General features: G+C 33.8%; 4 protein-coding genes and 2 long non-coding RNA genes across 6 annotated transcripts; 3 read left to right on the plus strand and 3 right to left on the minus strand.

Moving 5' to 3' along the window:
- The first annotated feature begins 5,337 nt into the window (after positions 1–5,337).
- Positions 5,338–8,301, plus strand: LOC125609921. The gene is made up of 6 exons (XM_048781536.1): positions 5,338–5,525; positions 5,609–6,191; positions 6,282–7,067; positions 7,310–7,632; positions 7,714–7,795; positions 7,879–8,301. Exons 1-6 carry the CDS (start codon positions 5,338–5,340, stop codon positions 8,299–8,301), a joined length of 2,385 nt encoding a protein of 794 aa, XP_048637493.1.
- Positions 8,302–9,356: 1,055 nt separating this feature from the next.
- On the plus strand, positions 9,357–9,886 carry LOC125609922 (uncharacterized protein At4g04775-like). The gene is made up of 2 exons (XM_048781537.1): positions 9,357–9,512; positions 9,584–9,886. Exons 1-2 carry the CDS (start codon positions 9,357–9,359, stop codon positions 9,884–9,886), a joined length of 459 nt encoding a protein of 152 aa, XP_048637494.1.
- Positions 9,887–10,278: 392 nt separating this feature from the next.
- On the minus strand, positions 10,279–12,555 carry LOC106392619. The gene has a single exon (XM_022688469.2). It carries the CDS (start codon positions 12,553–12,555, stop codon positions 10,279–10,281), a length of 2,277 nt encoding a protein of 758 aa, XP_022544190.2.
- Positions 12,556–13,351: 796 nt separating this feature from the next.
- Positions 13,352–14,188, plus strand: LOC106351639 (FAS1 domain-containing protein SELMODRAFT_448915-like). Its single transcript, XM_022688213.2, has one exon. The coding sequence runs from the start codon at positions 13,517–13,519 to the stop codon at positions 14,186–14,188; it is 672 nt and encodes a 223-aa protein (XP_022543934.2). The 5' UTR covers positions 13,352–13,516.
- A 1,220-nt stretch (positions 14,189–15,408) lies between these two features.
- Positions 15,409–16,219, minus strand: LOC125610281. Its single transcript, XR_007340340.1, has 2 exons — positions 15,718–16,219; positions 15,409–15,610 (listed from the first exon to the last, which is right to left on the minus strand). It is a non-coding gene; the product is annotated as an uncharacterized LOC125610281 (long non-coding RNA).
- A 256-nt stretch (positions 16,220–16,475) lies between these two features.
- On the minus strand, positions 16,476–16,826 carry LOC125610282. The gene is made up of 2 exons (XR_007340341.1): positions 16,663–16,826; positions 16,476–16,555 (listed from the first exon to the last, which is right to left on the minus strand). It is a non-coding gene; the product is annotated as an uncharacterized LOC125610282 (long non-coding RNA).

Consider the following 16,826-nt stretch of genomic DNA (forward strand, 5'->3'; position numbering starts at 1 on the left):
TAAAATCTATTTTTCTAAAATCTAAATTTTATCCAATCAATATTTTCAAAAATGGATCCCCTAAAATGTAGGGAAACTAGTTTTTCAAATAATATTTTCTTAACACAAAAAATCAAAAAACAAGTTTTCATAGGTTTTCACTATTTACAATGAGTTTTCAGTTTTTTTCTTTTTTTTCTATATTTACCCATTAATTTAGGAAAAATAAATAAAAATACTAATCACTATATAAATAAGGTTTTGTAAGAAATCTGTGTTTTATTATGACAGTGCGTCTACTATTCATAGGCTATCAAGAAAAAAATGAATTTCAAAATTTGGTTAATTTAATATACGCTTTTTTGGTGGCATAGTATTTACCTAAGCATCAGTATTATATCTACGATAATTGAATCTAACATTAAATGTAATAAAATTAGTACAGTGTGAATGATATTCTACCTAAGACTATCAAAAATGGTTATATGTATTCAACACCTTGATTTACATTTTTAACAATCCACATCATATACTCTTTCTTCTACCTATTAATTCAATGTCCATACAAATTTTATCTCTACAGTAGTGGGTTAAAAAAATTCAACACCTTACCCCATTTTTTTATTTCTTTAATATTTTCATATTTATATACTAACAAAAATAATAAATTTTAATTAAATCAAAATAACTAATACTTGAACAAATTTTAAAAATAAATTCTAATTTCTTAAATTTTCCAAATAATAATTATGATCAAATTTTAAAATATTTATTATTGAAGCTGTTTCAAAAAAAAATTAATGTCCAAATAAAATAAAACAAATATCTATTTGTAGAGATTTTAAAATGATAAATTTTGATATAAAGAAAAAAGTTAAATAAAAAAATTTACTATCAAAGAACTATCTTTAAGACATTGGGGTGAAATAAAAATACCAAAATACATGTAGCCAATAAAAAAACACCATATATTTAATTTATATTATAATCAAAACATATTATTTCATATTGTGACATGTGTCAGTGTAGACCCATATTTGTTTTGCTTTCAATGGGGTGAAAGTTTTCAACACAGCTGAATCCACGTCAGATCAATTTTGTTTTCAACTAGTTCATTGTGTGCATTAAACTCTTGAAATTTTAATTCAACAGGTCAATTGCACATGGTCTACTAAAAATCTATTTTTTTATAATAAATTGATCTTCATAAAAAATTTGCTTTACTATAGTGAACTGCACAATAGTTCATGTACAATTTTTTTTTTTGATGATCCTGGTATCCGGAGCTTGAGAGGATCCGACTAACGCCAATGATCGTCCCTTGGAGCTTAGCCGGGGAGCCCGTCGAGGCATCCAATTTTAATCTTATCAACAAAATAAACTTCATAATTCAAAGTTAACTATTAAAATAATACGTAAATATTACTGTTAATAATTTTTTGTATATTTTGAAATTTTAATTTTCAACATTTTACTATTTCATGCCTATAAACTATAAGACTTTATAACGAATATAATACTTTGTGTATAAGAACAGTTTTAAAAAACTTGTCAATAAAATAAAGTAAATTATTATAACTAGTTTTATGTAAAGTTAAGTCAAGTTCTTAAAAAATAATAGACAACTTCTAAAATTAAATAAAATACTAATCAAAACTTCAGATAAAAATAAAAATATACAGAAAAGTTAAAAAAAAACATAAACAAAAATCAAAAAAAAAAATATAAAATCTAAAATCACCAATCATGTTTAAAAAAAACTAAAATCTACTACAAAATAAAAAACCAAAAACTAAAAACTGAAATCCAAAAACTAGAAACTAAAAGCCAAAAACAAAAAAAAAAATCTAAAATTGAAGTAAATAATAATCACCTAAAAGCAGCTTAAATTTTATATATGAAAATGCATAATAGTTTACAGTATCTTTAAATATACTAAATATTTTGAGTACCTTTAAATGTAAATGCTTTTATGTAAAAAAATATTAACTAGCTGTCTGATGCTAGTTTAAAGAAGCTGTTTTTTTTTCAATTTGTATTTCATATTCATAAGTTATTTCAGTTTTGATAAGTCACTGCCAGATGTTCGTTGCTAATTTTTTTAAACTATTTTGTTTTTTCATAGAAGTAAGAATTCTATAAATTAATAGTGTTAGATTTCAATATTTTCTAGTTTATAGAATTATTAATTTACATAATTGTTTTTAGATTTTAAATATTTTTAAATATAATTTATGTAATATTTGTGAAGAATACTTGATTTTACGATATAAGTATTGATTAAATTTTATACATAAAATTTTTATATTATCTTTTTTATATATAACAACTAGGTTATTATTAATAGATGGAGCTTACATAGTTAAAGTGTAGATTATTTGAAAAAGAATATTGAAACAAAATAATAATAAAAATAAGAGCTATGGTATATTATATTGGTTTTATTCGATTATATGATTATATGGTGTTAACATAGTAATAGTAGCTACTTTTAAGAGTGAATTGGAAAAAAAACATCAATACATTTAGAAATATACAAATAGTTATTATATTTATATAAAATTCATATTAAATAATTATTAATTTATCTTTACATTAGGATTATTATATTTACATTAAAAATTTAATTTTTTTATTATCTCATTTCTTTTAGCGAATTATGTCGTATTTTACATTGTCCCAACTTATGATTGGCTGAAATTTATTAATTTATGTAACGCCACTCTGTTTTTAACGTTATAAAATAACTATATAAATAATTTTATTTCAATATTTTTTATTGATAAAATTTTATTCTATTCATTCTTATTTTTTAAATGATAGACTAACTAACTAAAATTTAAAATATTCTATAGTTTAAAAGTTTTTTAAATATTTGTAGAACCCGCAAAAAGTGGACAAATTTTGCTAAGAAGTTTTTTGGAAAAAAAAACACTGTTCCACTTTCAAAATCTTAATAAATGTTTTTAGATTTTTTACTTAAGATGTTACTCTAGCAAATCTCTACAAAAAGAAAGTGCAAGTAACAAAAAGGTTAAATGAAAAGAGACTATAAATTGGAGATAGATGACACCATAAAAGTCATCTTCTCCACATTCATCACAAAATAAGCATATTCATTTTTGTTATTTCATCTTACATCCCATAGCTTGTTTTAAAAGAATTTCAGTCCCTTCAAATACCGTTTCATAGAAACGTGCATCCACAAGGATGAAGTTGTTGATTTTCATCTCGTTGTTGCTTGTATTTCCATTGTGTTCTTCAGGTATTCACAAATTACATTAGCAAAATTCATATCTAACTATAATACATTAATTAAAATTAAAGAATTACAATTAAATATACTACAACATCTGTTTTTTTTAGATTAATATATGTATATATGAGCAAAAAGTTTCAGGTATATTAAAAATATATTAATTTAGTTATAAATAAATTATTTTGTGATTGATAGTTTCTCATAAAGTTTTAGCAATTTAGTCATTTTTTATTTAGTAAATTCATTTTGAAGTTTACAATTTATCATCATCAAGACAATCTTTAAGAAAATTATAAGAAATTTGTTATTTTATTTTATTTAAAAAATATAAATAGTGGTAACAATTTAATACCCCAAGTTCTACTGTGATTTATATGGATTTCAAAATTTTAATAATATTTTTTGCTCAATAGAAATATTAATATACAACTATATTAAAAAAATTAAAATATATACATGTACATATATATATATATATATATATATATATATATATATATATATATATATATATATATATATATATATATATATTTTTTTTACATCTGCATCTATTTTTTCTTAGGGTTTGAGAAGGACGATGAAGTTACTCAAGTGAGTCAACATTCATCAGACAAGGTAAGCAATAAAATTACATGTTCAATTCTTATATTATGTTAACTTATGATAGTAAAGTAATATTAAGCTGACGACTAAATTTGGTCAAACTGGAAAACGGTTATGTTTTTTTTTCAGATTCTATAATTTTTTACCATGAAATAAGTCAATAACACTATTTTCGAATTATCTTTAATGTTTGCTAGATATATCAGTGCAAAATTTTAGTTTTTTTATATTTTGTTTGTTAAACTCCTTTTAATTTATATGTCTGCCAAAATTGTCTGAATTTGGCTATCTTACCTAATTAAAAAAAAAAAAAACTAATTACTATTGGAGACCCTTACTATTGTCATTGTTTAAATAAATCAATTTATTGTTGGTGGTGCAAAATATACTTATAATGCAGGCTACATTTAGTGTTGAGAGAATGATCGACTATCCAGGCCCATTTAATCCAACTCCCATAATTGTTCGGCCTCCTCACGGGCCCCTTACTGATCCTCCACCGCCACCACCACCGCGTCCAACAAAAACTGATTGATATCTTACAGTAAAGGAGAAACATATGTAATATTAGATCGGTCTATCATTAATAGCAGTTACAACATAGTTATCCAGACTGACTAAATATCAATTTATCAAGAGACTTATCATCATTAAACAAATAATATATTCCCCAAAGATGAAATTCAACAAGCAAGTTTTTTTTTGGGAAAATTGGAAATATGGAATAAAAAGACAAGTAGATTGTCCCTTTGCCATAATATGAATTATAAGTTGTCCTAATGCCATAATGTTTTCTGTAAACCCAATTAAACCCCTAATCTAATCTTTTAAACGTTTTTGTTAATTTAATTATGTTAAAAAATATTATTATTATTTTTAATTAATTTAATTATTAAAAAAAAAAATACAAAAGGGAAAAAATCGACCAAAATTTCCCCCAAGCTCGACGAACCCTAATTGCTCTCTCCTTCTTTGGCGATAGAGAAAAAGGACGATTTGAAGGGGATCTCGCCGTCGCCGGTGTCGTTTTGGCCGGTAATACTCCGCCGGTGTTCTTCTTCTTCTTAATCGAAGTCTCAGAGACCTCGTCTCACTTCGCGACTCGTTCTCAATTAAGTCGCCGAAGACCGCTGAAGCTCGTACCTCGCCGATAACTGAACTCGTGCCTCACCGCTCCGCTCTCACTCTCTCAGCCATAGTTTCAAGCAAACCAATCGATTCTCCTCAGGTTTGTTTATGAATTTTTTGCATGTCTTTGTATCTCTTACTTGAGCTTGTTTAAGATCGATTTTGAATGTCATAAGTTTCGATTCTTTTTTCTGTGAATTATTATTTAGGCTTCAATCTTATCAAAATTTCCTACTTTTTTGGTTAATTTGTTTTTGTAGCAACCGATCTCTAGTAACTCTTGTTTTATCTTGTGAATTATATTATGATGCATGCGTTTATAAATATTGACTGTAGTGATTGTGTTTCTTGCATTGTTTATAGGTATGACAATTGATCAGTTGCCTAAATGCTTATTCAAAGAGGGAACTGAAACACAAGTTGAGAAGGTCAACAACAGTTGTCGAACTTCCATACTTGCGAAGGTGGCGAAGTACTGTCCAGACGAGTACAAAGAAGTGTCGGAGGATCCGCTATTTGCTCAGATTGTGGCCATTCATGTACACAAGCTTCAGTTTTCGGCAAGAGCGATCCACACCTTCGTTTGCAAGCAGCTTCTGTCCGAAAAGCGTTATGAGTTGTGTTCCATTATGCTAGGAGGCCTCTCAGATTTTCAATGCAAGAATTCTATGCCATCACAGGTTTGAAATACAATGACGAGCCCGACTTGGAGATTGATGACTTGGAATATGATGGAGGGTTTTGGAGTAAGTTGCTAAGGAGACAGAAAAATATTTCGGTTCAGCAAATCAGGAAGGTTCATGTGAAGTTGTGTAATACATGGTCTCGTGTTGATAGGCTGCGGTTGGTCTATTTGTGTGTGATTGCTGGTATTCTTATGGCGAAGGATGAGAAGGTGTGGATCCCATACAAGTACATCAAGCTCGTGATGAACTTCGAGAAGATGAGGAAATATCCGTGGGGTCTTCACTCTTTTGATATGCTGGTGAGTTCCATTATCAACGCTAGGGATAAAGTGAAGACGCAAAACAGTTATGTCGTAGATGGATTCTCGTATGCACTTCAGATTTGGTTGATGGAAGCTGTTCCGGACATTGGGTCTCTTTTGGGTCAGAAACTGAGAGAAGGCGTGACTACCATGAGGTGCAGGAATTGGAAAGGATCTGCTAAGATTTCCTATGAGGATATTATTACCATAGAGTCTAATTTTGCTTCCACCGTAAGTTCTGTTTCCTTTAATTGATGTTATTGATGTGCATAGTTCTTAAATTGGTGTGTCTTTAACCTGTTTTAAATTTTTTTTTTGTAGGGAGATGTGTTTCCATCCATTTCTACATCTGGAAATTTCAAAGACGTGATTACTGATGCCGAGTTTGTTCGAGCCTGTGAGATGAAGGATGAAAGAGTTGATCTAATCATTGACATGCAGCGAAACAAGTATGACTGGAGTAAGCATGTTTGGGCTTATAAGGAAACAGTGAAACCATTTCAGTACAGTTCTGAGGAAGATGGTTCAGATGAGGAAGCGGCTGTAGAGACAAGTGAAACTGAAATTGAAGAAGAAATAGAAAGCACCCGTGTGTCTCCTACTAAGAAGAGGAAGAACAGGTTTCGGGATACTGGTGCGGAGTCGAGGAAGAAGAGGTTACTTTGCCAAAGATCAACCGAGAAATATAGAGATCTTGAAGAGGAAATGAAGTCCTATATCCAGAGTATGTTTAACTCTTCTTTTACTGCCTTAGGCCTCGAGGTACGCGAGATTATTGAAGACCGCTTTACCAAATTAGAGGAGAAGATCCTTTCATCTCAGACTCAGGGTGGTGCGCCTGCTAATACTCAGACTCGTGGTACTGATCCGTTTTGGACTCCTTCTGCTGCTGCTGCTGGTGCTGCTGCTGCTGCCACTGCTCCGGCTTCGGTTTCTGGTCGTCCTCCTGCTCCTACTCGGGCTTCTACCGAAGCTCCAGCTTCAGTTTCTACTCGTGGTCTTGCTCCTTCTCGCAGTGCGGCTTCTGCTCCTTATCGCAGTCGAGCTTCTGCGACTGCTCACAATGGTGGCCCTGCGAATGCTGCGAATACAAGGTCTCAGACAAAGGTAAACAAGAAGTAGATCATTTTTCATGTCTTCGGTTGCTGTTATATTTTCATGTCTTTGGTTGCTTTTCTTTTTCATGTACTCGGTTTGCGGTTTGTAATATTATTTTAAGGATGATGTTGTCTTTGCTGTGTGTAATAATTATGTAAGGATGATGTTTTCGATCATTTGTGTGATATCATTATAAGGATGGAATCTTTCTTTAAAAAATATTAATGTCATGTTTTGTGTTTCATAACCAGGATGCAGATTTGTCTGATGTGTTTGGCAGCTTATTTAGCACCTTAGATGTGAATATAGGGACCCAAGAGTACTTACAGAAGACAATGGGTAACCTTACACAAGAGTCAAATGTTGACGGTTTTGATCCATCTCAAGACAAGCAGTCCGAAGGACCTTCTGATTTCACTACGCCAATGACTTCTTTTCGGCCACAGATCTTCAAAACACCATTCTTGATTGATAGTGATGATATAGAAGTTCGTTGCAAAGCGAAAGACTACGAATTAGTTTTCCTTCCAGAAGAGAAATGGGCCAAACTAACTGAATGGACATTGAATCCCACGTAAGTTATTTGAATTGTTTTATTTATTTTTCCTCAAATCTACCTCTTCACTAACATCACAGCAATGCTTTCTTTTTACAGAGTACTTCAGATTGGGCCATCTACATTTGATGCAGAGTTAGCCTCGCGGATTATTGGGCCTAATATTTGGTTGAAGAACTTTGTGAGTTTAGCTCTGAAATATTTTGCAGATTGCTTTTTGTTGTTGGTTCTCATTCCTAAACAAAATTGTATTGTCTTTTTCAGGACATGGACGCCATGATGTATTTGTTTCGGGAAAAAACCACATTGCGTCAGTGGAGTCCAGACCGAGTCGCATTTTTGAACTGTATGTTCAGTAATCAGATTATCACGGCCTATGGGAAGTTTGATGGAAACAGGAGAGGGTACAAAATCGACGACAATTTTCTCGAGTATGGAAGAGGCGAGCTTCCATATCATGGAAGCACAGGTTCAGTATGGAGCGTTGATGTCGATCGTCTCTACATCCCTATATGTGTTAACCAAATCCACTGGATCTCTATTTGCGTCAATCTTGTGAACCGGACAATTGATGTCTTCGATTGTGGGGGTAAGAAGAACAACAGGGTCATCGAAGCTTTTGCCGTCCTCATTCCACGAATCGTCAAGGCAGTCCAGTCGCCAGAGAGGAGAAAGATTTCAATGTGAAACAGTATACTGTTTCATATGTCCCCATGCGCGGCCTAAACATGAGTGGTAATGATTGTGGTGCTTATTCATTGAAGTTCATAGAGTGCCATCTACTTGGATTAGATTTCTCATTGGTGAACGACGAGAACATCAAAGAAGCCCGACACAAGATAGCTTTTGATCTTTGGGAAGCAGCAAATGATGCGGTCTTGCAATCTCGGATGTCTACATTTAAGCCTCCAAAACGTGCTCCGGTGAAACCTGTTGACCTCGGTTGACTTCATGATTTTTAGCTTGATCCTCTTAGATTTCAAGTTTGTTTCTTCTTTGGGTTTAAGACATGGTTAATTGATTCTTACATTACTCTTATTGTTATGGAATTATTGGTTTTTCTACTATTTTACTATTTTATGAATTACTTTAAGGAAATAAATCACATAGGGTGTCATTATATACTCTAAACCCTAAAATACCGTAAACCCTAAATTAGCTCCGATTCATACTCTAGAACCTAAAGTAACTTTGATTCATACCCTAAACCGTTTATTAGCTATGATTCATACACTAAACCGTTTATTAGCTATGATTCATACCCTAAATCCTACATTAACTATGATTCATACCATACACCCTAAATTAGCTTGAATTTATATCAAAAACTGTAGTATAGATAGGTTTCAAATACAATACCCTAAATCACATAAAGAAAGAAAAATAATTTTTTGTTTTAAAAAATAAAAATTAAGTATATTCAAAAGACGATTTTAAGTTGGAGTTATAGAAATTCGTATTTTCAAATTTTGTCTTCTTACAGTTGTCAAATGTCGATTTTTGTGTATTAGGGTGTAGTATTTTAGCAGTCAATATAAGAGTTATAGAGTATTAACCGTTTATGGTTTATACCCAGTAGGCCCACCCGAAAGTTATTAAAACCCGACCCTGAACCCGGATCCACACACCCCCAAAGACGTGATTTTCTTTTCAGTTGTCGAAACCTAAGAAAATAAATTTGAGAGAAAAGGGGATTAGGGTTCTTTGTCTGCGAATCCTGTGAGCCTCGAAACGAATTAACAATGACCAGTTCGACGACTTCTTCTGCTCGTTTTCCTCGCATCTCTAATCATGGTGTGCTCACAAGATGTTGGTGTGGCGAGGGTATAACCACTTTTGGTTCATCGACGGCGGAGAATAGGTATCGACGATTCTACAGATGTCAAATCGCAAGAGATGTAAGTCCATGTTTCAATTTCGTGTTCCACATAACACCATACTGACTGATTTTTGGTTTCTTTTGCTATAGAGAAAAACTGAGAATCATCTATTTAAATGGATTGATGAAGCTTTGATTGACGAGATACGAATGGTAGATGCGAAACATGAGAGAGTTGCTCAAGAGATTACAAAGTTTGAAGAAAAGGTTATGGAAAAAGTGAAGTCCGAAATTGTTAGAGTTGAAGCTGAGATGTCAGAAAAGTTCAAAGAGAAGGTGAACTTGGAGATTGCTAGAGTTGCACAGGATATGAAACAGAAGCTAAAGATTACGACGGTTGCTATGGTTGTTGTGGGAGCAATCGTGGGAATATGGACTTCTCTTACTGTCTGAGCAAGTTTCAGTGATTGGTTGCTTGTCGTTTGAGTTTGATGGGTTCAAAATAGCTTAAGATTGCATTATTGTTTTCATTATGATCGCCTATAATACATTTGATGGCTTCTTGTTGACTCTCGGTTGCTGACTATTATCAGCTTCAGTTCACAATCTAATACTTTTCTTCTCCTTCATGTTGTTTCAAAGCTAGTAGCTTCAGTTCACAATTTTCTTCTCCTTCATGTTGTTCACGAAGCTAGTAAAAATACAAGAGAGATAACACGGTGTCTAATATCCATAACCAAGAACAAAAAAATCCAAAACCAAGCAAAACGAGTAAATCAAGTAACCAACACCATAATGAAAAACAAGCTAATCAAAAGCAAGAAAAATCCAAAACAACGAACTGGCTAAATCACTCTGTAGCATGTAGCTCTGTTATGATTCTCTTCACCACATCGACTGCATCTGCGCCTCTTCTTTTCTTCAGCTCCTTGCGATGAACGAAATTTGTCTTCGACCGTCTCGTATCTGCGCTTTCTTCTCCTTCCTGCTCCTCTTCTTGATTCAGGAGGTTCCACATTAGCATTCCAGACATCATCTGGAACAACCCAACTATCCTCCGGAACACCTATTGGATTGATAGTTTCTTCATAAGCTGTTCTCCAAGTGGAAGTCGTGTACATTTCATCCGTTAGTGAGGATGGGGCTCGACCAACTGTTAAACCAGCCTTGATTGCGTGTCTACATGGGATTTTCAGTAGGTCGTATTTCCCACATGAGCAGGTTCTTCTATCCAAATCAACCAGGCAGTCGATTGTATCTCCGCGAACCAAAAAACGGTACTCATCAACTGGCTGAACCAGAAACGTTTTACCCTTATTAATCCGCCTGTCTATCTTTTTCTCGATGGCAATAGTTAATGGTTTTGTGTGCTTCCTGCTTCGTGTGCGCCGTTCGAAGAACCAACGGGTCAGCATTTCTCTGATGCTATCCAACAAAGGAATGACTGGATACTCTCTTGGTGTGCGCAAAGCAGAGTTTATTGATTCAGCTGGGTTAGTCGTTCTGATGTCATACCTGAATCCTGGAAACTGACAGCGAGCCCACTTTGTAACATCTGCATCTGTTAAATATTTTCCAATAGCTGGACTAATATTGCAGACAGCTTGGAATCGCTTCTGAAAATCAATGACTCTATAAGCTTTAGAAGCTTTTGCAATCAATCCAGCCAGTCCCTTTCCTCTGTAATGTGTGACCACATTATTCAACAAATGGTGGATGCAAATTCCATGATGAGAAAGAGGATACACATTCTCTATTGCCTTACAAAGTGAGGCATTTCTGTCTGACACAAAAGCTAGAGAATGCTCGTCCGCAATAACAACCTTTAGCTGTCTCATAAACCAATCCCATGAACGATCATTTTCTGAGTCCACAACCGCAAACGCAACAGGATACAAGTTAGAGTTTCCATCTAAAGCGGTCGCAGCAAGTAAGACCCCTTTGTATTTGCTCTTCAAAAATGTCCCATCTACCACAAGAACTTGTCGCATGGCTGTCTGAAAACCTCGTACTGATTGGCCAAACGAAACGAAGAGAAATCTGAATCTACCATCAACATCGGTTTCATAAAACGTATGCGTTCCTGGATTAGCTTCTCTCAGCATGTGCAAGTACTTTGGAATTTTTCCAAAACTCTTCTCTGGAATACCTCTAACCATGCTAATTGCAAACTCCCGAGCATCCCATGCTAAGGACTTAGATATCTCACATCCATGTTCCATCCTCATAATTTGTATGACATCATTTGTTTTGGGACCTTCTTTCACACCATCATACCAATGCATTATTAGACTGCCAATTGTCTTTGCAGAAGCTGTCCGACCACCATTATTCATACTCGACGCAGCGCATGTATGATCCGCCACATATTTTTTGATGATGAAATATGTGGAACCTGATAACCCCTCAGCTCGAACACTCCATTTGCAAGGGTTGTATTTGCATCGGATGTACCAAAGGTTTCTGTCAGATTTCACAACTTTGTAATCGAAAGTATGCGTCATTGCTGACATTTCCATAGTTGCTTTCAACATGGTTTTGTTTTGAAACGTTTCACCCCTCTTCACAACATCCACCCAAGAAAACCGAACACTTTTTCCATTATCGTCTTCTTTTGCTTTAATGGCGAGAACATCATCTTCTTTATTGGCGTTTGAGTTGGAATTATCTTCAACATCCTTGCTTGATTCAGATGAACGAACACTGTCAGCTCGAGGTGGAAACGAGGAAGGTTCACCTTGTTCTCTGATAGGCGAGCTAGATTTCTCATTATCAACCCCAATGTTGCTGTTGTTTCCACTGATAGGTGAAGTAGACACACACAACCTTGTAGAAGTTTTTCCACGTACATAAGTAAGAAAATTTTTGACTTGCCGATCACTCTCAATGATAACTGGGGGACAGTCTATTGAACTGATTAACTCCATAGGTAAGTAGCTTAACTCAAGCTCGACAAGGTTTTGGTCAATTCCAAAATCTTCTAAAACCATACGCCTTAGGTCTTCAAAGGAACTTGTCAATTCCATGTACAATACTCTACCTCGTTTGTTCGTATCAACCGCAAATCCCCATCCTTTAAGGGGATCAAATTTCCACAACCCACAAGAAGCATAGATATGCATCTTCTTCAACAAGAAATTCAAAATTTTTGGATGAAAAATATCAAAATCCTCTCACCAAGAAGAAGACCACGATTTTTTTAAAAACAATTTACTTGGAATACACGAAATTTAAGGAAAATAGATTTAGAAGATATTCTCTTACCAGATTATGGAGATATTTAAGGAAAATATACAATTCGAAATTCGTAGAACGTACATTACGTTGTCCGAAGAATAAAGGAATGTGGTAGATTATGGAATAATATTATGGCAGACTCGTGAAACATGGCAGATTTTGTCATTTGGCCTCTGTAGTTATATTAGGAAATAATAGTTAATCAAATCTACCGTAGTTCAGAAATAAAAGTTATGGTAGTCGTTTACTTCTACCATGTCTACCGTAGTTCAGAAATAAAAGAAAGAGTAGTCGTTCAATTCTATCATGCTAGAATTATAACAAATGGTCGATTTAAAGTTCTGGTGTTTGCAGATATTTATGTAGTTAACCGAATATGCAATCTACATCCTCGTAGACACTAGATTATGTTTTCTGCCATCGGTAGACCAAAATATGAAATTGTGTTCCACAATTATTTAGTCAACCAAAGTATTTTTCATATGTTTGTCTCTTGTTTATATACATTTTGTATATTTTTCCATATTTTTAGGATTCTTAAAATAATTGATATGATTTTTCAAAGTTCATCAGGGGTACCTAAGTCCAAATCTGACCAAAAAGAAATTTATGGCAAAGGGACAATGTACTTGTTTTTCTATTCCGTTTTGGCAATTTTTTCTTTTTTTTTGGTTGTATTAACAAAATCGTAAACCAATCCGAACCGGAAAAATCCGGTGTTTGGAATGCTAAACTACCGGTTGACCAGTCACCTACATAACCTAACCGGTACGACTCATCCTCCCTCCCAAATTTAACGGCTTCTAACGAACTTCAGAAGATTCCAAGACTGATTCGCGCTCTCCGATGGCCACGTCAATTCATCTCCTTCTCTTCTTCCTCATCACCACCGTATCGTTTCTCACTTCCGCCGCTTATCCTCCGTCACAGACACCGCAAGATCACCTACACGCCGACAGAATCATCGAGGCGATGATCGGAGCAGGTGACTTCCGCGACTGGGCCTCCGATTTCCTCTTCGCCGTCGAAGACCAAGTCGGCATCCCTCTCTCCGCCACCATTTTCATCCCCACCGACTTCGACACCGCCGATATCTCTTCCTCCTCCACCAACGGTCGTCGTCTCTCCGTCGCTTATCACATCGTTCCTCAGCGTCTCTCCTTCACCGATCTCAGTTTCTTGCAGCCTCTCTCTCGCCTCCCGACTCTCCTCCCCGGAAACTCGATCGTCGTCACGAACAACTCCGTTTCCGGTTTCGCCGTCGACGGCGTTCTCGTCACCGAACCGGATCTTTTCCTCTCCTCTCAGATTGCTATCCACGGTGTCGCTTCTTCTCTTGATTGCTCCCTTTACGGCAGTTTTGGATACCGTTTGGTCGAGGAGATTGTTCGCCGTCATAGTTGTCGTCATCCTGAAATCTACAGCAATCGAACAACTGCTTCTTCTGTGTCCATGTCCATCGCACGCTTCTCAGCTACCTGCTCGTTCTTGCTTCCATTGGCTCTACTGTTCTTCTGAATCTACTACTTGCATTCAATGCTTCAAGGCAGGAAAGTACATCTTTTTTTTAATTCTTTTTTCAATATTCTGTGAAACTCTGTGTACATAGCTTAACATTTACACCCAAAAAAAAAAAACTCTGTGTACATAGTTACATACGGGATGGATTGAACTTGGGAGCTTTCTTGTTGAGTTGTAATCTTTGCTATTATCGCTTTCACATTTGATAGTGGTCTTGTTTACATTCTTCTTTCAAAAAATAAAATAAATTTACTTCAATACATAATTTATACTTTAACAATATTACATTAAATAAATATTTTGTCATATTAACTATTTATTATATTCCCTGTGTCCCAGTTTATAAGATACTAGGGTCGGACCCGCCCTACAGGCGGGTAAGCAAATGAACGAAATAATATAAATATATTTAAAATTTAAAGAAATTTTTAAGTTTATTTTTAACTATAATTTTAACTATCAATTTTTTTATAGAAACTATATATTTGTTATTATATTAAATCAATTTATAAAAAAATAAAACTATTTTAATTCGTTCACAATATTTTTTTAATTTAATATATTTATAATACATTTATTTTTAGATTTTACAATTAAAACAATTAGAAAAAGCCAATTTACTTCAATACATAATTTATACTTTAACAATATTACATTAAATAAATATTTTGTCATATTAACTATTTATTATATTCCCTGTGTCCCAGTTTATAAGATACTAGGGTCGGACCCGCCCTACAGGCGGGTAAGCAAATGAACGAAATAATATAAATATATTTAAAATTTAAAGAAATTTTTAAGTTTATTTTTAACTATAATTTTAACTATCAATTTTTTTATAGAAACTATATATTTGTTATTATATTAAATCAATTTATAAAAAAATAAAACTATTTTAATTCGTTCACAATATTTTTTTAATTTAATATATTTATAATACATTTATTTTTAGATTTTACAATTAAAACAATTAGAAAAAGCCAATTTATTATTTTTAAAAAAAGCAAGTACCATAAAAATATGATATTAATTGTTACTGTTTAATATTTTAAAATAACGTGTTAGGCTATATATTGATGTATTATTATATTTCCTTCATCAATATCACTTTCTACTTCTTCTTCTTAAACAAAAACAAAATTATTTTAGAATCTGTTAATCATATCGTATTGTTGCAAAGTTTTCTCAACCATCACGTGAAGAGAGTACGTCTTAGGTAAACATGTTTTATATTCAAGTATTTGTTTGTTCTTGATTCTCACAAACATAAACCAATTTATATATTCTTCAGGTCATTGGAGAAACATATAATTTACAAAGGATAATAAGACGTTTCCCATTCAAAAATAAAATACTGGTCGTAACTTTTGCTTCCACAGATATAACTCTGGTTCTCATTGCTAACTTAAAAGCCATAACCTGCAAACCAAACAACATAAATATTAGAAAAGGGTTAATAGCAGGAGCTGCTGATTCAGGCTCCTTGATCGCAAGAACAACACAATCAGACATGAAGAATGTCTTACCCATTGAAAAGGCATGCTTTAAGTAATCATCTCCTTGAGTCCATCCACAGCCCAAGACACTATTACCAAACTGAAACCAAGTCCAGTGTTGAAGAACTTGTTTGTGCAAAAAGGTACACGACTTGAAGTAAGGCTACATATCACAGTGAACCGCTTAGTGATACCAGTTCCAGCAGTAGTGATAGAAATCTGAGTAACAAACTCTGAGATCTACTCGCATGATCTCTGTATAGAGAGTGTTGCTGTTCTTTTGTGTTTGGGAGATAATGCAAGTGAATTCTCAATCTGTTTGCGAGTAGCCACAGAGTCTTAATGGATTAGTTTGTTGAAGGCTTAAAGCAATCTAGACATGAAAATGGCTCTATGCAATAATCTCAGCAGCAAAAATTCATAGTAACTACAGAGACTCAAACAACAATCAACTTTAAGCCAGTTTTGAATTTCTTAAACATGCAAAGACTAAACAGGAGAAAGGTGAACTTACAGCTTCAAACGCACTTTTTGCAGTTGTATCTCGTACATAAATCGCCCTCTTCAAGGTGTCCAAAGTTTCACCTGCATATTTATGAAACATATTAGAAAAAACTGCACAATAAAACTTTTCTGTTTGGATTCAACTCTTCCAGCAACAATTCTTTGGGAGCTTGGACGGAATCCACAATTAAACGTAGAACAAAATACCTACTCAGAAACAGTTTTTAATCAAGAGACCAAAGAGAAACTAACACCAGCACCAGTTTAGTTTCTTAAAGAGAAACTAACATCAACATCGTATTTGTTTCCTGGCCTCTTAGAAACAGAGCAAGCGAACTTCAACGGTGGAAGAGGAGCGGACAGTCTACAAATTAGAGAGGAAGACTGAAACGTTAGCCATAGCACACAATTATTATCTACTGGGTTGTTTAGAACGAATGAGAGAATGATTCTGAAAAGAGGAAAGCATACCTTTTTATAGTCGAAATCCACCGTCTTGTATAACAAAAATTCGCATTGATTGTAGACCGTGTATGACCATTAATGAAGAGTTTAAAGAGGATAACTCGGTTACTTGTATCGTTTCGAACTGTAAGGAAGAAGATGAAAGATCGTCTGCACAACTATAATCTCCA

This window comes from Brassica napus, chromosome A6 (genome assembly GCF_020379485.1).
Source record: "Brassica napus cultivar Da-Ae chromosome A6, Da-Ae, whole genome shotgun sequence".
In the NCBI taxonomy this organism is placed as follows: domain Eukaryota; kingdom Viridiplantae; phylum Streptophyta; class Magnoliopsida; order Brassicales; family Brassicaceae; genus Brassica; species Brassica napus.

Bases quoted from the DNA above. Each gene is read 5' to 3' on its own strand.
- LOC125609921 (XM_048781536.1), top strand. From the start codon at position 5,338: ATGACAATTGATCAGTTGCCTAAATGCTTATTCAAAGAGGGAACTGAA. The intron at 7,633-7,713 runs GTAAGTTATTTG...TTCTTTTTACAG, and splicing joins GAATGGACATTGAATCCCAC to AGTACTTCAGATTGGGCCAT. The intron at 7,796-7,878 runs GTGAGTTTAGCT...TGTCTTTTTCAG, and splicing joins ATATTTGGTTGAAGAACTTT to GACATGGACGCCATGATGTA.
- LOC125609922 (XM_048781537.1), top strand. From the start codon at position 9,357: ATGACCAGTTCGACGACTTCTTCTGCTCGTTTTCCTCGCATCTCTAAT. The intron at 9,513-9,583 runs GTAAGTCCATGT...CTTTTGCTATAG, and splicing joins GATGTCAAATCGCAAGAGAT to AGAAAAACTGAGAATCATCT.
- LOC106392619 (XM_022688469.2), bottom strand. From the start codon at position 12,555: ATGCATATCTATGCTTCTTGTGGGTTGTGGAAATTTGATCCCCTTAAA.
- LOC106351639 (XM_022688213.2), top strand. From the start codon at position 13,517: ATGGCCACGTCAATTCATCTCCTTCTCTTCTTCCTCATCACCACCGTA.